At 35.4% G+C, this 23,266-nt stretch overlaps 1 protein-coding gene across 2 annotated transcripts in view; it reads left to right on the top strand.

The window, feature by feature from the left end:
* Positions 1–22,068, top strand: part of Dyrk3 (Dual-specificity tyrosine phosphorylation-regulated kinase 3) — a 136,052-nt gene extending 113,984 nt beyond the window's left edge. Inside the window, exons 2-8 of one of the 2 annotated variants that reach the window (XM_090115705.1) lie at positions 7,668–7,824; positions 8,780–8,965; positions 12,263–12,365; positions 13,833–13,941; positions 16,392–16,506; positions 17,076–17,248; positions 18,413–22,068. In XM_090115705.1, the coding sequence (XP_089971831.1) occupies positions 7,668–7,824; positions 8,780–8,965; positions 12,263–12,365; positions 13,833–13,941; positions 16,392–16,506; positions 17,076–17,218 (813 nt within the window). In that variant the 3' untranslated portion in view covers positions 17,219–17,248; positions 18,413–22,068. Of the gene's footprint in view, positions 1–7,667; positions 7,825–8,779; positions 8,966–12,262; positions 12,366–13,832; positions 13,993–16,391; positions 16,507–17,075; positions 17,249–18,412 lie in introns of those variants that run through there. The other variant, XM_090115704.1, reaches the window with a different exon arrangement.
* The last annotated feature ends 1,198 nt before the right edge of the window (positions 22,069–23,266 follow it).

Genomic DNA, 23,266 nt, shown 5'->3' with positions numbered 1-23,266 from the left:
ATTGCGGTTTCCATTTTCCTGACCCCATTCCCGCCGTCAAAATAAACCACGTGACGGATTTAAATCCTGATATCGTGGAATTAATGGATGGAAATAGATGCCATTGTTTCGCTCTGTTTAGCAACGATTATGTGGTGGGTTGTGAAGATATGTGTACATTTGTACATAGAGAACGCTTTGAGAGTGTGAAGCGGTCAGAATTAGGCACTATATTTGTTATTGGTTTTGGATGGTGTAGAGGATGATTGTTTTAATCATAATGTCGCCTGTTAAGTTGAGTAAAAAATGCCCGTATTGAGAATTTTTGAATAAATATACTGATGCTTAAATGTACATCAAAAAGTCACAATATCGCTATTTGCAATTCAGAAACAAGTTTAAAGCTGAAAAGCTATCTGTAAGAGATGAAACTTTTATTTGCTAAAGTTTTTTAAGGTTCATTAATGTTATACATATATTTATCAATTGCATTGACCAAAAGTAGCATTACCAATTGTATTTTTCTTCAGCTTCGTAAAGTAATAACAAAAATTATATCGTATTGAAAATTTACATGTTATACGTTATACAAGTCGTGACTTCTATATAAACATATTCCATCATTTCTTTCATCAATCAAAATGATGAATTTAATAACAAACTACATATAGCGCTATCATGTCTGTTAACATCTGTTAAAATCGGAAGTGATCAAGCCAAGGTAGTCGGAATGCCGGAATAAGTTGCTTCAGGGTGAGGCGTGTTTGTAGTTATAACAATTGATCGATCCGTTTGTTTGTTTATCTGCTTTATGTGTGTGTATGTTTCTGTTTTCGCGGAACTGTTTTTTAGTTTCGGCCTAGTCTTTGAGGGTCTTCGTTCGGGGAATGGTAGAATAAATTCGATTGTTTGATAAGTAATTTAGCTTAAAGATGTTCCAGATTTTGAAGGTTATTTTTTATTTATCATGTATTTCTTCTTAGATCTCATAAATGGTAAAATTGAATAGTTTTTCCATTTATGAAATCAGATTATTCTGAGACTGGTTGGTGGGTATCTTCTTCTTATATATAAAAACTAGCGACCCGCCCCGGCTTCGCACGGGTGCAATGCTGATACTAAATACACTACAGAAAAACTGTGAACGTTGTATATAAAAACATAGCGGCCCGCTCCGACTTCGTATAGATAGCCTGGCGGCCGGCCGGTACCGCCGCAAACGCTACGTCCCGCAATTTTTAAATCTGTAATATCTTCGAAAATATTCACTTAAATCATACGGTGTAAAGGGCCATATAGATCTATATTAAACGAACAATGTATTCAAGGTATTTAATTGGTTAAGGATTAATGCTGTATTGGATAAAATCGCATCGAAAATTAGCCATTATTTTTCGTAAAAAGTAAATGACAAAAAAATTTTATTGTGGGTTATCCATAAGAGATAGACATATACCATCGCGGACTTTTTTATAGACCTTTTCAATGTGTATAATACTTAGTACATTATTTTGATAAAACTCCTAGGGTTCAGCCTGCGTTTGCAATGTAAGCGGAAAAAATGTAATTTTTTACGACATCACTTTAGAAACCTCAAAAATAACAGTACTTCTCCACTATTTAATGGATGTTATTATACATATAAACCTTCCTCTTGAATCACTCTATCTATTAAAAAAAACCGCATCAAAATCCGTTGCGTAGTTTCAAAGATTTAAGCGTACAAAGGGACATAGGGACATAGGGACAGGAAAATCGACTTTGTTTTATACTATGTAGTGATGAATCGCAAAATGTGTTGGTAAGCGCATAACTCGAGAACGGCTGAACCGATTTCGATAATTCTTTTTTTATTATATTCCTTGAAGTACGAGGATGGTTTTTATGTAGAGAAAACGTAAACATGTACCACGGGCGAAGCCGGGGCGGACCGCTAGTATGTAATATTTACATTTTTATCGTTTGTTATAAAAACTAAACATAATATTTGATATTTGTCATACAAAATTATACACACATTATGACAAATGATTTACGTAAATCCCTTGGCGTCATTGTTTTAAAATTGTTTTCCCTTGACTAATTAAAACATATTCCAAGTGCATTTAAACCAATGGAGATTTTACTGAAGATGTAAAACCGTGAAGTGATTGTTAATGCCCACGCGAGGTAATATTTGGTTTATAGCGTGTTTAAGATTTCATTATAGCCAATGCTATTGTGTTTGAGAATAATGAGTGTAATATTGTACATTATTCATACTTATCTTTATATTATATTCTTACATATTATATTTATGCTCTGCCCTATTCCTCTCCTCTAACTAATTTCCTTCCGTACTCCGGTTGTCTGGAAGAAATCGCTATTTAGCGATAAGATCGCCATTTGTTTTAATTTATAATTAGATTAAGTTCATATTAAAGTTATCTAAGAGCAATAAAGTATAAATAAATAAATAAATTATAGGTGACTAGCTTAGCTTTCTGCAAGCGGTTTTTCTTGTGAAATAGGTACTTTAAAAGCCATCTATAGACAAATCATAATATCATCCCTATTACACCACCTTTAAGGATAAAATTCCTTCAGGGTTATGTTGTATACTTAGTTTGTATATGTGTGCGTGGCTGCGTCCGCGCCTGTGTTCAAGTAATAAATTAAAGCAGTGCGAATCGAGCCGTTAACGTGCTGGCCACGGACAATTCGCTATAGCGAAAATTCGCGCGGCGCGACTGGCGGCGCGTCTTGCGAATGAATCAAATGTATGGAAATGTACTGGGCATGCCACGCGCAGCGGCGACCAGCGAGACGACCGGCGAATTTCCCCGAGCGAATCGCGCGGCACGACTAGCGATCGAAACAAATGTATGAGTTATTACGGCGCAGGCCACGGAGTCGAGCGGCAGACGCGGCGACTACTCCCGGAGCGAACTTAATTTAAAATAGTTTGTTTTTTTTTCGCGAAAATGGAGACGGAAGCTTTTATTGTAGAAATTCTAGCTAGACCAGCTATTTGGAAGTCTAGCCACCCGCAACATAATTTTTCATCATGCCTATATTTTTCATATTTTTGGTGGAATTCTCCGTCTGTAACACGATTTCTATTTGATTCGTGTACTCCACTATATCTTCCAAACATTAAATCTTGAGCATAAAAGCTGCTACTCTCCAAACAACGTCGAGCTAACTTTGATAAAGCTATCTCGTCTCCTCGTCTACACTGGTCGCGGCGGCGAACGCAACTGCCCGTGGCATGCTTACCGCGCCGCGCGACTTGCCGCGCCGCCCGTCGCGCCGTCGGTCGCGCCGCCGGTGTCCGTGGCCAGCCCGTAAGTGTTTCACTTGTTCCCTACTACGTATCTAAAAGGTTAATTAATGGATATCCTCGGATGCTTACTAGCCATGTCAAATTTCATCAAAATTCATTGTTCGGCTTATCTTAAAGGACAAACAAATCAAAATAAGTTGTAATATAAGTATACTAGTAATATGTCTCGTGAGTCGTGTATCAGAATTGAAATCTAAAGTTTGAACTTTAAATAGCTGATATATGCGATGAAAGGATTCTAAAATCTCAAATAGGAATGCGTATTGCGCGAAGAATTCGTTATTCAAGTGTGAAGCTTGTATCTTTGTATAAGATTCCCGTACCTTAGCGTAAATATAAGATGTATTACGGTAATAAATTAGAATGAATAAGAAGAAAAGAGCTCTATAATAATGTAAGGAAAGTATGTGAAACTAGATGCTAAATGTATTACATAAATGTGTAACATATAGATACGAACAAATTCCTAAAATTTTAAGCATTTTCAATGGAAAAACTAATACTCTAAGGGAAAATACATTGTGCTACATCTATTACAAGTTTTATTATATTGCATTTCTGGGAAAGCCCCAATTACGTGTGAAATCATTTCTGGCAAAGATTCTCACTTCTACACAGAGATGTAAGGTGTATATAGTGACAAATAGGACTTTTGTTTTTGAATACATGTCAACTGGCACTCACAACACACTTAAATCATTTACCAACTAGTGCATTATTTATATTGATAAATTATTAGAAGCCTTGGTACCTGAAATTCGTCTGTCCCTTCGGATTTTCCGTTTTTCATCATTTATTTTCCTTCCCAACAATATATTTCACAATACGTAACATGAGCATTATAAACAATCGAATGCCCAAAGGGACGGGTGTCCAATAAATAATATTTCGTTTTTTTTTTAATTATGATTTATCCCCTCAAGCCAGTGTTACACAAGTGGGTTTGACGTCATCTGCCCACAGAGATCGTAACTCCATCCTTGCTGTGACATTCACCTAATTCGAGAGCATTTGTTTGTGGCTATTGATGTGTTATGTCAGCGCTTTAATCGATGTTTACGCTTATGTTCTGTGTGAGATTTGTTTGCTTACAGCGCTTTTTTATTGATGGAAGCGGTATGAGGGCTGTCGCTGTTTTTGATGCGTTGACAGGAATTTTGGTTAAAGTGGCTTGTTAAGATGGCAATCCATTTACTGGAATATTATGTCTGTATGATTAACGTTTTGTTCTGCTGTTAAGAAAGGAGAAATATAATTAATCAAACATTTATTGTCTTAGATGCAAAATGAATTGAAAAGTCTCTACAGGCTTTCACGACTACCAAAATTATGTTGCTCCATTTAAAACTCATTTGAGCGTTAATTAAATTACTAATTGATTTTAAGTCATCATTTACAACGAATTCAATATCTAGGAAGCGACGTAGGTATAATGAAATGAATCCATCGTAAAGAATACTTCTGAGAAGTCATGGAGACTCAGAAGCGATCAATCAGCCGCTTGTCAACTGTGTAATGAGTGTTTGCGAACTTTGCCAAAACTTACTGACGCCTTATTACGTTTCAATTTCTAGAGAAATTACGTTTTTATTTAATTAAATGTCGTGTTTATGATGCAAGGAAAATTATGTCTTATATCCGAGAATTGAATGCTTTAATTGAGTTGTAATTCAATCATAACCGTAATAAAATTCCACTTATATCGCCTCTTAATGGTCCCTTTCCATCGCGGTATTTAGCTCGACCCCTATTCATAAGTCTTCCCCAGAACGAACGATGCTCTATATCACCTACGTTGCGTAAAAACTTCAAAAACACAAGGAATATATAATCTCTCGTTTTCTGTTACATAGTGTCCACTGGCCACCCGCCAAGAGACGAGGTTTTTTCGCGGAAAAATTGGAAAAATCGAATATAGGGCAATATATGTTACATGTCACCGATTTTCTAAAGAAGCTGCATTTCTTCGGAATTCGAGAAATGACATGGATCAATGACTGGCCCTTTTCGGGACGTGTCCTAGTTCCTACGGCCATTTTTTGGGGAATTTGTCGAAATAAGATCTAGAAAAGTAGGAAGAAATTTTTGAATTAGTTTATTAATAAACTAGCGTAGCGGAACATAATGTTTAATGAAGTTATAATTACATACTATATTGTTATGGAATTATGCCTCTCCTATAAAATGTAGTCAGAGACTGATCACCATTATACTTTTTAAGTTACGACCGCTGCGACGAAACTCAACAGAATAGTCCTCTAAAATATTCCGGCCAAAATAGAATTCGTCCATGTCAATGACCCGTATGAATGAAATCTGACGTGAAATTATAACTGAAATGTCGAATTGATTGAGCCGTTCGTTTGATTTTCCCAAAATTCTAGGGCAATCTGTGAATTTCAGGTTATTGCGTTTTTAGATATCTAACCTTGGCACATGATGTCGGAGAAATTGATTAATTATAAACACACGATTATTACTTGTTTACATGGTTTATACGCTTAATTGATAAAAGATTAAAGAACTCATGTTTTATTGCAGTTTTCTGAGGAAGTATACATGTCAGTAGGTAATAATCCGGCTTTGGAATAAATTCTACAAGTAAGTGAAGTTTGTCTAGTTTTTATCAAAGCTTTCTTCGAACATAATAATGAGAGAGTAAAAGATGACATTATGAAGAAAAAGCTTTTCACGGAACATATTGCTGTAGAAATAATCAGTTTAATATTACACAAGGTAGATATTATGTAGAATACTACGGTTACAATTTAGTGATACTACTATATTACATTCGGATTAAGTCTTCCTATAATGATAATCTTCTTCAAAGTACGAACAATTTGTTAAATAAAGAACCTATTTCTAAATCTTTAATACAATCGTAGCTTTATTATTTAGTATAAGATCTCCTGGTAGGAGTCCACTGAACATTAAGTCAGCGCACAATGGCCCATATAAATGTTCTTGCGTCAATCTCGTGCGTACTCGATGTTTATACAATCGATTACTTTAATCGATTCGCTCGGTGCATCGCGACGGTGGAATCGATTTGTTTTGATTCGTATTATGGCTATGCTATTGACCGCCATTGTAATTTAAATGATTTTAAATTCGTACCAGCTTCTGAACGTAGATTGCTTTGTTCGAAATTAAACTAACTTGTTGCAATTTACAGAAATACCCACACTAGAATTGCAGCGTAATAAAATTAATAATTCATCCTAGAATGTTAGTGAAACCCAAACTAGAAATAAATCTTCTGACTCATGTGTAAGTAGGTAGGTACACTATAAAATTACGTCGTAACACGAAAAATAACAAACTTGGCCAACTTACAAGAAGACTTCATTTATTATGAGTAATTTTACTTACGGTTGCCTGTATTTTGACTTTGGTCTTGACCGAAAGTAAAAGGAATAGTACCTGATAATAGATACCGGAAGCCAATAGCCCGGTGCGTCGACCTCCAAATATTTTCCTTGTTCTTTCACACATTGTGTCGAATACGTTTTGATACCTCTAAAACAGCACGCGATCACGATTTCATCTGAATCGTAAACTTCAATGTTAAAACGATACTAATGGAACGCGAAATGTTTTTAATCGAGAAACGTAAACAGTATCGGAAAATAATCAATAGGATTTACATCTTCACCTTTTGCGCTCGATTTGATTCGTGGAATAATATCGGTATAAATAAAGATTGCTTAGGCCGATCCGGCTGTTACAATTGTATCGAGCCCACGCTTTCCTGCGCCTGTACCTTCGCTTGAGATATAATAAATTCTAGGACCAGTTCGGTATCGGTTACTTATCTTGCGAAGGCGGCGCGTTTCCGCTGAACCTAAATTTTTGTCTAATTTGCTAAGTGCAAGTACTATGTAGAAAAAGGTTAGTTTTTGTACACAGTTTGTGTAAAATTTTAAATAACTTAATTGTTTATGTAGCTTAAGGACGACATTTAGGTAATGTCAGGAATTTCAGTAATTGTTTAATTAGACCGCAATTATTATAACTCGCAGGTAAAAATTAAATATTTATAACACTTCCTTGTAGCACTAATGTTTATAAATGCTGTTTTAATTACTATGTTTACTGAATATAGGTATATGTTTAAGAAAATTCTCAAAGCTTTATTGGCCTAAATTTCTTCTATCACGAAACCATTTTTTTCTGGTCTACTCTATATCTTAAGTTGTGTACCTAATGCTAGTAGGCACATATTATGCCTTTTAGATACGTCCCCATAACCGCAGTTATGTACCCAATGTAGAAACGTAACCAGATCCAGGAGCCAGATCTTATCCATACAGAAACATATGTCTTATAGATACCCAAATATAACCAGATCCTCTCTTTCCAGGTGATAGACTTCGGCAGCTCGTGCTACGAGCACCAGCGCGTGTATACATACATACAGTCGCGGTTCTACCGCGCACCCGAGGTGATGATGGGCGCCAAGTACGGCATGCCCATAGACATGTGGTCCCTCGGCTGCATACTGGCGGAGCTGCTTACAGGTACACTATAACTTGGTCAGATGAAGACATTGATAATTGTTGTTTAAGTCAAGAGTTGTATGTTAACGTTGTCACTGAAAATCAGTGTTACAGACAATCTTTTGTAACATAGAATCATGTGGGAATCTATAGTTATATATTTTTTAGTCAGAGAATATGTTTATTGTAATGAATCATGAGACCTTTTCTAATCAATGTTGAAATGAACGTCTTGGTTAAACCATGAATTAATTGATCGCTAACTTATAAACATCATGATAGATGATGAATACTATCCATTACTGTTCTTGGAGTGATGTTCAATTGAGATCTCGAAAGAACATGGCTACAGGAATCCAACTCAATCCTTTGAAATCTCAGCTTGTAAATTATACAAATGAAATCAAAATACACATCACCTCCGATGTAATAATAAAGAAATCTCTAAATAATAACTACACGCTTCGAACTGTCTTTTAATTTCCATTTAGTTGGAAACAAGTTCATCGATCTTCTGATTTTTGAGGAAAATTTTAAAGAAAATACAAAACGCGAATATTCTCGCAATATAAGTTGTTAGAAGCCGTGTCAGAAGAAAGAATTTCTGGTAATAAAAGTTGGTACACATAACACAATACACATGCTCTTTTTCCCTAATGCTAATAAATTTGTATATGTATCTCTAAGAACATTGTTCGCTAGAGTTAAATAAACAATGGAAAATTACAGGATATTGGCATACAAATGCATGAGTCTGGTATCGTTATTACTTTGTAAAAATAACATTTCGCGAAGCAGCTTTATAATTGTTCCATAATTTTTCCATATAAATGCTTCACAATATCTTCTGAGCATGCTGGTACAGCCGGTAAAGTGTCTACATTAATCACAGGGGAATTGTCTTCATGTAATGTCCTTTTGTTGTATATAATTTGTATGATATATGGGATATAATTTTTGACCTTTAAAATTCCAGGGTTCCCACTCCTACCAGGAGAAGATGAAGCGGACCAGATGGCGTGCATCATCGAGCTGCTCGGCATGCCGCCGCAGAGGCTGATCGAGCAGGGCAAACGGTCGAAGAACTTCATCAGCAGTAAGGGCCTGCCGCGGTACTGCACCGCCACCACACTGCCTGATGGTACCACGGTGCTAAGTGGAGGTAAGGATATGTTCTTGGTGTTAAACTTTTAGGTTTTTTGATTTTAATGCATTAGTATTCAAGATAGGAAGGCTATAAAATATAGAGTTTGAGAAAGACATTAAGCTTGGAATAGATAAACCTAGACATTACTTTTGAAATGTTAAGGGACAGAACATCAATAAGGGGTTAGATATGGACATCAGGGATGATGTACTTTAAATCTTCTGTGATGATTCACAGTTTAAAATCAAAATGCTTCATACGAGTAGATATTATAAGTTAAACCAAAACAGTGCCTCATTATCTGCTAATAACTCAAAATAGTCATAAAGGAGTGTCGTGAAAATAAAGTTGAACCATGCATCTTAATTACACGGGACGACCAAAACGCCTGTGATCTAACCTCTTCCTGGTACAATAAATCTGAATCAGTTTAAAATGCTGCTTCCGCTATTCTCACTTCATTTTGTGTTACGGCATATCTATTTATATGATAACTATCATCGGGATAAAAGTTGCTGACGTCACGGGTGCATCTGAATCACGCAGGCCAAGATCGGTACGCGAATGTTTTGACGCGACTGTCTCATGACACACCCTTGTCTGTGTTGGTGACTCGCCAGATAGACGAGATTCCTGGCGAATTCCTAACTCGTTTGTTGGTGTTTTTTTAGTTGTGTGATTCGGTAAAGGTTAATGTGCTGGATAACTGATCTTTGAATATGTATGTATATTTGGTATGAAGAATTCAATGGTTTTGAATGACAATTTTGGTGTAGGAAGAGAAAATTGTAATTCTTATATGAATTTGAAAATGTTTTAGCAATAATTTAGCATCTAAATACAACTTCAGTTAATTATAATCCTTACATTTTAGTAGACGTTTTATAAAATACGGACCAATTTACGCATAATGCTTTGCATAAAACAAGCCCTTTGTCGCGTTGATTGGTCGATGCAAGTGAATTATTAGTGCATTAAATGGTTATAACAGTTGAAATGGTCGTTTAACTTAATGATTTATAGCGGTCGCTGGATATGAATAACGTTATTGTCCGAATATTTTGGTATATTGCTTTATATTGCAAGTGACAAGTGAACAATGATGAAAATGACTCTGGTTGTAAACGCAGTTGATGTCTAGTAAATTGGTACTGCAATCTAGGAATGCTTATAATGGTGCACATCCTTCTATTATAAGATAGTTAGTTATTGACTTGAAATTATTTTGTAAGTGTATAAGCTGTATTTGGCTCGTTAGATAGGTAATAACGAATTCTAATTTCTATCAAGTGTTGTTTCCCAAATTATATGTATTGAGCGTCTTATATTTGTTATTTTTCAGACATAAAATTAAGTATGTAAGAAGAGCTAATGTTTTATCAAGAGTCAAGACTTCGTTTAAATTGTGGTTTACCTTTAAAACGAATGGAGCTTTTGTTTCGAAGATAAAAACTATAAATAATTTTAACTAGTTAAACTTTCATTAACGATCTAACAATAGAATGTCGACCTTTTTTAAGTGTTCGGTCGACCTCATCAAAATATATTATCTATAGTATTTGTTGTCAGAGTTGTGAAATCAACACTCTCAGCAAGGTTAACTTTAAAATCATTAGTTGTTAAAAACTGTTAATAGCCACACACCAATCTTCATATTCTTTGATTCTATGATAGCACTATTAAAAATACATAAAACGTTCGCTCCAATAGTTGTAATGATTTCAACAAACTTGTCTACAAGTAATAAATTAGCTCCTTCGTACACTTAAATCGTTAAATCGCGTACAAGACTCTTTGTTTCATTAGTGGTATGTTTTTGTTTGATCTTTGGTGTTTGGAAATGCTGGGCGCTGGCCAAGTCTTTTGATTATTCATTATATTTTGTCTTGACCACTATTATTTGATCCCTGAAACTGAGACAATCTGACAAAGCTCAAGGATCTAATATTAGGCCTTCGAGGAAACCATTTTTTATGTAATTGGGGCATTTGCGATTCAGATGAAGATAGTAACCTAACTTCACCTAGTCATCACTTAACATTATATCACTCATAAATTTATCTTAAGCTTATTTCTTCATTGTTTTTGTAGACCTTTAATTTCATACATCGGCTTCTTTTCCAATTTCTTCATACTCATTACTTGATGTAGCTAATCTTTCATCCCAAATTCCCTTTTTTGGCCCCAACTTGCTTGATTTATGAATATTAGAGAAAATGTCACAAGCGATGCTTTCTTAATCTAACATTCGGTTAATTCAATGTAAACATAACGTTTTGATATACATATCTGGAAATGTGCCAAATATAATGCGTAATGTTTTAAGTAATCCTATAATGTTTATTTCGTGTTGGATTTCGTCTCGAGTGCGTTCGTTCGTACAGTAAGCTGTAAGCCCGCGTATGAAGTAGATTAATTAGTTCGGTGTCTGGTTTCTTTGTTTCGTTTTAAAAGTTCAAGGGTGGCCATTATGTAGAAAGCGTAGCGATTATTTGTGGAAATTAGATGGGATTGCTTTAAATGGCCGGTGTTTAAAGAGGTTTTATTTTTTGTGAAGTTACATAGGGTTTCGGTTTAGAGTTTCAGCTTTTGTTTTACTGTTTGTTTAGCTTTCAAGTTTAAAACAGAATTCATTAATTATTATCGAACTAGCTGATACACACCGGGCTATTAAAACTAGCCAAAACAAATAAAATATGTTCTTACATCTACAAAAAGCATATCTTAATAACACACTATATTGAGTCATTCAGCGATTAAAATGTATTCTTCGATTTCTCAATACAGAATGAGTTCTGTCCTTTTATGTCACGTTGATTAGCAGATATAGGAAGAGTGTATCGAGATGTTCGTGCTCAGTAGTCACGAATTAATATACCCGGCGCAATTAAGACGCCAGTATGATTCGCTAGATGTGTCCGTCGAGTGGCATTTGGTTTAATGCAGTTGATATTTAGAATTGATGATCTTTGCGAATATGATAGCGCTACGTAATATATTGAGGGTTAAGTACTTATTGTGCAGTGAGATTTATGATTCCTGAATCTGTGGTTGTATTTACTGGGAGTTAGTTTGCTAGATATACAAGTTTTTGATTTGTGATATTTAACTGAAAGTTTAAGTAATCTAAGTGTTTAAGTATACATTAGGTTTCAAAAATTTATTGTGCACAATGGGGTGCATTTTTAACTTTCATATAGATTAATCTTGCATATATGTTAGGTACTTTGTTTTATATGCATTACAGTAGAATAACAACAACAATATCATGTTAAATATCGTAGTAATTAATACAACAATTTATAATTTCAGGAATGTCAAGGAGAGGCAAGCCGCGAGGCCTGCCGGGCTCTAAGAGCTTCGTCACAGCCCTGAAGGGCTGCCAGGATAAATACTTCATTGATTTTATTAGGAGGTATGTTTGAATTTATATTTTATGCGTGTTTCATAATATACTATGTGTTTGTCCTGTTGGATTACAGCCTTCCTGAGGGCTGTTGAACTTTGGTAGAATATAATATGTTTATTACAAACACATATCATATCATTTCAACATATAGTTTGAGCTAATAAAAGCGTGTTAAAAATGTGTTTGTTTGTACTATTATACTACACGTGCCAGGTACATTATAATAATTCATCTATTTGTATGGCTGTTCATCTACTGCTCATTTCTTATTCATCACATTTACACAACTTTAATAGACTACAGGCCCATGTTGAAAAAATTATGGGTCATTTGACCCACCACCTGACCTATCTAGAATGATATAAGAGCATAAAATAATAAGATTCAGCACTATGACGTCACTCGTAAGCTGTCCACCTGAGTGCAGATGAGAATTCGAAAGTTCAGGTAGAGATTTTCTCCCCTTGTCTCCATGATTTTTGTACGGCGTTGCGGAATAATGGCTTAAAAGCAGTATAGAAATAGTATGACACAGATGCCGTACAAAAATGGTGGTCCACAAAGTCGGAATTTATTTTTATTTTTCGACAGTTGCCGGGGTAAATTTGGTCATTTGATTTTGTACGGCATCTGTGTCATACTATTTCTATACTACTTTTAATCAATTATTCCGCAACGCCGTACAAAAATCATGGAGACAAGGGGAGAAAATCTCTACCTGAACCTTCGAATTCTCATCTGCACTCAGGTGGACAGCTTACAAGTGACGTCATAGTGCTGAATTTTATTATTTTATGCTCTTATATCGTTCTAGATAGGTCACCTGGTGGGTCAAATGACCCATAATTTTTTCAACACGGGCCTGTAGTCTATAATGTCATTTTCTGTCTGATAATGACGATGATCGGTACGTGTGTTTAATATGGCAGCTTACCTACCTACCTACTACTACCTACGATTGTCGACGTTATCATGCAGTAATTTTTATTAAGCATTTGAATTTGATTGCTATACAGGGTATCGCACTATTGGTATACTAAGCTCGAAGGGACTTGTAGTTTAGCATACATTGATCACGTAAAAAATACTTAAACAACAAAATAACATCTAAACAATTTTGCTAAATTTTTCCTGGTAATCCATGTTTTCTTCTCTAGCTTCGCGCAGCTGGCATATACCGCTTCGCTAATGTGAGCATTTTGTCTATGAAAACATAATCTTGACTTAAACGATAGGTCACGTGCTGGTAAAAAAAGCTGGGCGGGTTGTTTGTTATGAGTGTACACATAGAGTTTTAAGAATTCTTCTGTTTGAAAATAAAACTGCATCTGGAATTTTATAAGTATTTTTTACGTACTCAGCGTATGCAAAACTAACCTCCTTTGAGCTTAGTATACCAACAGTGGGACACCCTGTATAAATAAGTAAATACTAAATATCATATAGTAATAGATATAAATGGTAACGTTGCAGATGCCTCGAGTGGGAGCCGGAGAAGCGGCTGACGCCCGCGCAGGCGCTGCGGCACGCGTGGCTGCGCCGCCGGCTGCCGCGGCCGCCGCACGACGACGAGCCGAACCACGTTAGTATGGGCCACCGCCGCGCGGCGCAGACCGCGTGCGCTGACAAATAGGTTTGTTTCGGTTTCGCTTGCCGTGGCCAGGGTGTACGGTACACTTAGATTTGGTCGGGTTATAGGTTAGGATTTGAGAGCGATTTTGAGGTTAGGTTTAGGTAGATTGGTTGGGTTATAGATTGTGTTTGGGAGTTTGGAGGGATTTTTTTATGTTTAGGTAGGTTGGTCGGGTTATAAATTGCGTTTTGTTTCGCGATTGTAGGTGACAATTTGGGCTTTGTGTAGGATTGCTGTAAGAACGTATGGAGGCAATATGTGCGATATTAATAGGTTAGGATAATACGTTTTATGTTATGTCATGTTATGTGTTATATTGTGTACAAAACCTTTGTAACTAATTAATAACTAGATAGGACTTTTTTTTAATTCCTTCAACTATATTTAATTATACGAAATATTAACCGAATTGTTTTGTATAGAAAAAGTACGAAAGTTCTGTATAACAGCAATAGAAGTATCGGCTAGTTTTCTGTTTAAAATAAAAAGAATTGTTTCGACGCTAATATTATATAGAATAAGTTTAAAGTAGATTATTCCTCAGCTTCATATATATATCAAGATATACCAATTACCAAGTAAAAGCAATATGTGTGTAAAGTGTGATATTTAGTGCCTAAATTTGATTTGCCGTAGTTACACTTTGGCTTGATGCAATACAACAACACTGTGTGCTACACTTTAATTTTAATTTCTTTAAAAATATATTATTTAAAAGGTGAGAAAAGTCGTATTTTAAACCTATATGCTTTTAAAATTGAGTAATCTATTAAATTATATCTTCAGAGAATTAAATAATTTTAACTGCCTTTTAAATATGTAATAATATCGCTCAAAATTTAATAAATAATTTTAACTGCATTAAATATGTAATTACTTATATCCCTCAAAGTTAGCAACGCCCTGGCTATGGTTTTATTTTTTGTTGATTTATTTTGTAAAATGCAAAATTTGTGGTACTGTCGCAATTTTGGTTTAATTTTAATCCACAAATTGACCATTTTATGTTTTATTTTCTTTATTTTATGTGGCATTTATCTTTTCTTTTTACAAAAGAATTTGTTTTTATATTGTTTTATATGATTAAAGGTTTATATTTATTTTAGAAAATTTGTCAGCGTATTAGATTAGAGTTAGTTATTATGTAATGCCAAATAGATTTGATGTGCTGTGGCCTATCAAATTTTATTTCTTTAAGGATATTAATGTTTATATAGGTATCTCTATAAGACACAATATTCGAGATTTTACTTCTTATGTTATTTCTATAAATTATATTAATAACATATGAAGTAATCTCCAAATTAATATATTTTAGTATAATTATATTGATTCGGTTTCTGTGTGTAATTTCCCGTGCAACAGTGCAATTAAAGCAGATGACAGCGCACACAGAGTAAAAAGTAGGCTTCGCGCACAGTTGCTTGTGAATGCGAATATATCCTTAAAGGTTCTGTTTTAAATAAAAATAAAAAGAAATAAAACTATGGAATAATAAAAAAAATATTATTTCGTTCAGAAATGATCCTAAATAAACATAGCGATTTGTAATGTGGATTAGGCTTTAAAATTGCATAGAAATAGTTTCATAATTCGCGTTTCACATACACACTTCACAGATATTCTCGCGTATCCTAGTGTACGTGAAGCCTATTTCTACTAAATGTGCGCTGTTTTCTGCTGTAAACATTGACGTACAATAAGCAACTACTCACAACCGCCTCCTAAAAGATTAAAAAAAATGTCCGAGCCACAATGTATAAAACATTATTTCAAATTGGAACCTTATTTCCTCGGAGTAATGTTTAAAGTCTACTGCACGCATTCATTAGAAAACTCTGCTTTATAGACGCGTAGGCAGAGTTTTGCGTCGTTGTTTTTAATACGCCAATGGCTGTATATGGATGTAGATCGAGCCTAAAATAAGTAATAAATAAGGCCGCGTTTCCACCAGAGATGTGCGAGGATGTGTAGCTAGTGTCGTCGTGTTAATAGTAGTGCGTTCGCGTAATTGTGAAAAGTGAATTATGTATACATTTAAATAATTAGACTAATCAACTTTCTTTTTCAATATTTGCACACCCAATCAATGGGTAGAATGTATTAGCCAATAGCCACATAATATTGTACATAATTCAAACATCTATAATTTGTAACTACATTCTTGCAAATAAATATAATTTGAATTTGAATTTGAATTTGAATTTAGGAATGTCTTTTTAAAGAACCAATAGTATCGCTTAATTTACCTGTGCTGACCGAGAAAGCTAAATGGAGCGATATTATTGTCTTTTTACAAACACATCCCTCGCTACACATCTCGCATCTCTGGTGAAAAAGAACCCCAATAAGGAAGTAGTCAATGTGACGTGTGTTTATGAAGTGTGTGTGTTGCGCAGTCGAGTAGCGGTAGCTGCGCGGGCGCGGGCGCGGGCGCGGGGGGCGCGCGCGGCGGGTCGCTGCGCACGCCGCTCGCGCGCACGCCCGTCACTTTCAACGCGTCGCAAGTCGCCAGTGAGTATGCGAATACATAATATAATGTTATACCAGGTGAAAGGTAAGACGTTAGACGAATTTAGACAGGAGGAGTTCATGAAACTGAACAACTTTTGTTCTACAACTTTGCTGAATTCGTAAAAAAAAAATTGGACTTTGTAAGGAAACTTCGCTAATCAGCTGACCGAATTCCATACAAAGTCCAAATTTTTTTCTACGAATTCAGCAAAGTTGTAGAACAAAAGTTGTTCAGTTTCATGAGAAGAAGCTCCTGTCAAAATGCGTCTGACGTCTTACCAGTCACCCTGTATACCCTCGTGTCTGCGTGTAGTGTTGAGCAAATTTGTACCGACAGTGCGGCTGGCGCGGGTGGCGGCATACAACAGTATTTTTAACAGTGATCCGTTCTCGTGGATGAATCTGATTGAATTTTCGTATTTAGGAAAACAAGGAACAATAATTAACTGCTTGCCTCGTCTCTCTAGTTATGAAAACGTAACAAACGGATCATTAACTTTTTGCCGAAACTTGTTTTTCTATACAATAAGCAGCACAGGTAAGCTGAAATATGTTTTCATAATTTCCAGAAGCGAAACTGCAAGCGGCGCTATCAGAGGAGAGCGGCAGCGTGGTGGGCAGCGTGGGCGCGGTGAGCGGGGGCGCGGGGGCGGGGGGCGCCGGCCGCTACTGGGCGCCGGGCAAGCTGCCGCACCTGCCCGCGCCCTCCTAGCGCCCGCCGTCCGCGCGCCGCCTGGCGAAGGTGAGACAGCTATACACATGTACATTGTACACGCACACGCACACGGACAAAGATATGTACATACGGACGTGCACACAAACAAACATAAACACATTACACGCGCAAACGGACATATACATTAACATCAAGGCACAAAACACACGCACATTTACATACACACAAAAGCACGTATATACACGAATGGACTTCTCCACACACGCTTACACGTGCACACGTATGCACGCAGCTCATTCAATTCATAACATATACTATAAAAGATCCTTGTTGTATTTGGGTACAATTTTATTTTAATAAGTCACAATTTGCAACAACGCTGAATTAAATGTCTTGAAAGAAGAATGTACACATGTATACTGTATAAGTTAGTTGCATTTACTGGGGTAAACATGTACACTGTTTTAAATAATAATACTTATAATATACACAATTATTAGGTTAAGTATATCATATCTTTATTTATAATGGAGCATAATTTAATCATATTGTATATTATATGAAAAATTACAGTTAAATAATGTGTAACTTTTTAATGTCCTACATAATTCATGATAAATATGATATTAATCGAGTAAAAGAGGATGATGAGGTATGTTGTCTTTATAAAGAAATTGTATTTTTTCTGAATTCTTCCAATTACTTTCGATCTATAAAATTTCTGGAATGTTAAATGGTGTGTGTGTTACTGAGAGCATGAAAACCTTTTTTCTTATACTAGTTATTAAGCACAAAGTTTTTGATATTACTTAGATCCCCCCACACTCTTTTTCTCCCAGTATTGTCTGTTATGTGTCTGCTTTTCCCTCATTTTTCTGAACTGGATTAATTCAATTCAAAGTGAGCCTTGGCTAACCTCATAATTTAATAAATAAATGAGCCATCAAGCTCAACAGCTGCGTTTCAAACCCACTGGCTAATTCCTAGCTTGTGTACGATGGGGCTTAATACAAGAAAGTCTATCTTTTCAGACAGATTACACCGTGATTATGGTATTATATGAATTTGCCAGTCAGTTCAATTTACGGCGTAAACTGACTGGTAATAAGAGATACGGCCGCTGATGTTTAGACCAAACTACACGAATCGAATTAGTCCAGTTTCATCTATGTGATCGCACCGCACGAGCCGACGGCAGCTGACCGACTGATAACAGTTGGTGTGTTTCAGGTGTCGTCGCTAGAGGCGCCGCGGCGGACGGCGGGCGGGCCCGCGCGGCTCGACCTCGAGCGGCGCAGCCTCGACCTCGAGCGCGAGCTGCGCGCCGAGCGCGACTCCGACGCGTCGCTCGACGAGCGCGACCACCTCGTGTGATGCGCCACCTGCCACATGCTGGTCTCAGCGCCATCTAGTAGCGAGTGTGCGAACTAAACAACGTGCCCACGTTGAGAACAGCGCCATCTAGCGGCGAGTATGCGAACTAAACAACGTGCCCGCGTTGAGAACAGCGCCATCTAGCGGCGAGTATGCGAACTAAACAACGTGCCCGCGTTGAGAACAGCGCCATCTAGCGGCCCGGACAGTGATAGTGATCTGTGCTAGTGAAGTTTGGAATACGCGCGCTTTTCTATGTCACCGTTGCCGCGTTTTTGTTTTTATTCTCTTTAAAATAAACTACTCTATGTAGTGACCTTTTGTATCGTTTAATACTCGTGTAATGTTCATTTTAAGCTGTAACGAATTGAATTGTGTCCGCGCAACACATCGGTCGAATGATATATAAATATTGTAGGTAAATAGTAAATACACAATGCTTTATTTTTGTCTCATTCGATTCGATGGCTGCGTGATATTGTGCTCGTTGTACGTATACTGATTTACATGTTCCTATTAATAGTGTACTCCTTGTGTAATATGAAACGTGAAGTTGTAAAATTGACTACATTGCTCGTAGTAGAAAAGATAAATATAGTATAGCTATACCTTTTGTCCTTTTTGGGTTCAGAATAATCTATTTTGCGACTTCACGTTCCGTGGCAACGATGGCGGAGAATGATCGTGAGACATTTTAGCTAGGCGGCGTGCGTTTAAAAGAATCTAGTGCGTAGTGGCAAAATTGATCTCAATAAATAAAATAAAGACTACGAAATGAAACGTAAATAAATACGAAAAAATTTAGTGGAATTGTGCGAGTAACCTATCGTGTTTTACTGTTTTCTATGTATTATACATGTAACATAAGGACATTGTGTCGTTGTTAGTGCCTGCTAAGTCTGGTTTAGTGTTAGGGACCTCGACCACTGTTTAAGGATACTCTTTAAACAAACCGAACGACTTGAAAACTTTCGAGAGTTTAATTTTTCCCGGCTTCACGCTTAACGTACAAATGAATTCCTAGAATCTTGCACCGATGATACGCAAGATTTTAACCGAATTTAAAATTTAACTCGAGTGCGATAAAGCGATTACTTTTTATATAATAAAAAAATTATCCCTCGAAACATTAGTTTAAGTGAACTATTAATGTGTGTGACTAAACAATTTTCTACTGAATCAAAAATGTTTTAATTTTAATTTTATAACTCGACTTCTTGTAGTTATATCCGAGTGATGTATTTCGCTGTATTTCATAGTGAAACGGTGACCTTATTATTGGAATTCGTAATGGATATAAGGGTAGATAGATACAAGGCCTTCTAGTTAAGGAGCTAAGCGATTTTGTTTGTGAATAGGCATAGTTGTGATTTTAATGTTGTATACAGTGGATTGTAGACGAGTATTTTAATTGTATCGGCCATTGTGTATCAAATATATGTGTTAAATATTATCTGTTCTGGTTTAGACTGTTTTGAAATTATAATTCATATATTATGTTGATATAATTATGTAAGGATTTATTACTGAAAGCAGACTGTCCTTTGAAAAATAGTTTTGAAATAATTTAAACCAGATATATAACTAGTACATAAACGGCATTTTATTTATCATAACAAAATGTTCCTTTTGTAATGTACAGTCAAACATATCAATGCATGAACAAACGTGAAATGAACAATAAATGATTTTATGTTGACTTTACTTGTGCAATTATTATTAAGTGATGTTTAACAGGTTTTTCTTATTTTGTATTTCATTGCATGAAAGATGCATAATACGACGGAACGGCGTTACAAATATTGATATAATAATAGATAGCAATAGACAGAATTCAGTAGGCTGTTGTTACTTTCTTTCAATTGCAATGCCGCCGTCGTATTGTGTCAGATATATCGAGATCTTTTATCAATAAAAGTGTTTCACCCCCGTGCAATATGTTTGACAAAAATATAATTTTTTTTATTGCTTAATTTGTCTTCCTACGATAATTGTACCAATTACAAAGGCCTATTATCTGTATAATATTAATGCATTTTTATTTTCGTTTAGTTTATAGTCGATTTCTTTTTCATTATGTATGTGATTACATAGTAATAATAGTTTATAAATGAAATGCACATGATTATTGTGATTTTGTATATGCGAAAATTTGTGAGGCGAAAATTACCAGTGTTGAAAATGAATAAAACAATGTGGTCAAGGAATTTGGAAAGTGTTTTCATATTGGAGTTTATTTTGCATTTATGTCATTATTTTTTATGATTTTGGTCCTTCGAGTATTACGCAATATGAGTACGCACAATCAGTATGAAGACATTTATTTTACGTTTAATAGAACATTTAAGAAGCTATTAACCAAATAAAAGTGTTTAACTGATTGGATGTGTGTATAAATGGTAATTCTAATCTACTAGTAAATTAAAATGTACTGTGATCATTTAGATTTAAAAATAACTTTAAATTTCTATCATTGGTAATTTTCGTAAATATTATATGCGGTTAATGGGAGTTGTTTTGGAAATTTATGATTAATCGCGTATTTTTAAAATGGACAGTGACACTATACTCAACGTAGCATTTTTCGGCTATCATTTAATTTGACTGCCTTTCGTTTATTATGCTCAATAGATTGTAGTGGTCAAATTAACTCGTTTAAGTACAGACAGGTGGCGATTCTAGTTTATTTTTACCCAAATAGCGGTTTAAGGTATATAGTCAATTACTATAGCTTATTTTAACTGGAATGCTGGTTGATTGCGGTTCGTAGCCGATCAATAAATGACGGTAGTTTTTGAAAACACATTGGCAAGACTGCAGCGACATCTAGAGTGATTCGTCCGAATAACAAGGTTTTGTTTGCACTGTAGAATATTGAAAATTGTAAATAATTGTTGTAAATTGTTGTATGAATTAATTTTCTTACAGTTAACGGATAAGTTTGGATTTTTGTTGGTATTATTTACGACTCAAACACCTTTTTACCTACCATCTTGTCATCTCTCTGCTTGCGTATTCCGTCCAATGATCTACTCTTGCCATTGACAGTTCTTTTTCTGTAACTCTTAGATATAAATCTTCACGTCTAGAGTAGGGAATGTCTGCCGTCAATAAACTCTTTCGATACGAGAATATATCCGATTAGTTAAGTACAAACACTTCTAGAGAAAGTAAAGGTTAACCGGGATGGTTCACTCAGATGGCGCCACAGTCGGACTCCATCTTGGCATTGATCAGTATTAAAATAATATTTCGTTGAAAGTCTCGCATCGCTACTGCCAAGTACATTTAATTAATTATAAGTTAAATTTGCTATATCACAATTTACATATAGCAAAAGTCTAGTTACTATTATTATATAGCTTTCGTTCGACCGCTGCATTTCTCTTATACCCTAGTTATTTTGTAACGTTGTGTTCTCATTTTGTATCTAAAGCTGCTGTTTCACGTGTTGAAACTTGTAGCGACAATGTGAATACTATACAATTTAAATAAATGAATTATATAATGAATTTGGTTGTTTTATTGATGATTATTGAATGTGATACTTACACAGTACATATAATATAACTTATACAGGAACATGCCTGTTAGTGCTACACCTAGTTTCACCCGCGTCCCCAAAGAATATTCCTATTAGAATAAGTTATATCACTCACTAGCCTTTTAAGTTTTAACTATCTCTAGGCAAAAAATCATCTTATAGAATAGCTTCGTTGCGATAGGGAAGAAAGATAAACAGACCAAAATCCGCCTTATTTTTTAGACCCAAAAGACGCCTTATTTTTTAGTCTTGCAAAAAACGACCGGCTTATTTTGATCAACATTAAAAAATACAGAGAAAATTGAAACATGTAATTGTATAGGGAAAATAGTAAATTTGTAGTCAGTATCTATTTTTTTTTCTTCAGTTTGGCCATGAGAGTAAATTATTTTCATTTTTTTTAATTTGCCACAAATCAACAACAGTTCTAGGCAAAAACCGGTTCTTTAGTTAATAATAATAAATAATAAATATTATAGGACATTATTACACAAATCGACCTAGTCCCACAGTAAGCCACAGTTGCAGTTACTTTACCACTGCGCCAACGGCGTCGTCCGTCGTAAGTTAATGTTTTCAATTTAAGTTTTATTTAGTATGGATCGTGAAATTATATATCTAGAATATTAATTCTAAGCTTACGGTCGTTATTATTAAGATGCAGTCCTTCATAATACTGAATTATAATATTATTAAGGTCGATCTGTATTTCCTATATATATGCTTTCCTGTCTTTCTCGTAGCTAACAGGCTTATCAACATACAATGAAATATATTTATATTGAGTATTTTATCGTTATTTTACGATAATAATATGAAATGATAGAAATATGATGCAAACAGCTGTTGTGAAGATGTGGACAATGGGCATTACTAGCGAGAGAAAAAATAATAATATACAGGGTGGAAGTAATATTGTAATACTGTGGTGGAAGGTTAAGATGGGGCATGAAGGGCAGGTACCTTAACCGTTGTAGCTACATGAAAACGTTCTTAGGAGACTATCCTTAAATTCTTGAGAAATTTTAATCTGCATTCACAGATTTTTTAAAAAATGTACGGTCAGCAAGGAAATCGGCAGTTTTCAAAAACAATTTTTTTGATGCCAATCGATCCAGTTTCTCATGGGGATCAAAACACTCTAAAAGACCAACTGAGGTATGAGT

This window comes from Colias eurytheme, chromosome 24, assembly GCF_061535395.1.
Source record: "Colias eurytheme isolate Ceu_HAF_F1 chromosome 24, ilColEury1 Martin Lab GWU primary, whole genome shotgun sequence".
NCBI lineage: Eukaryota > Metazoa > Arthropoda > Insecta > Lepidoptera > Pieridae > Colias > Colias eurytheme.
The sequence above is the reverse complement of the archived record's forward strand: the minus strand, read 5'-3'. Positions and strand labels throughout refer to the sequence as shown.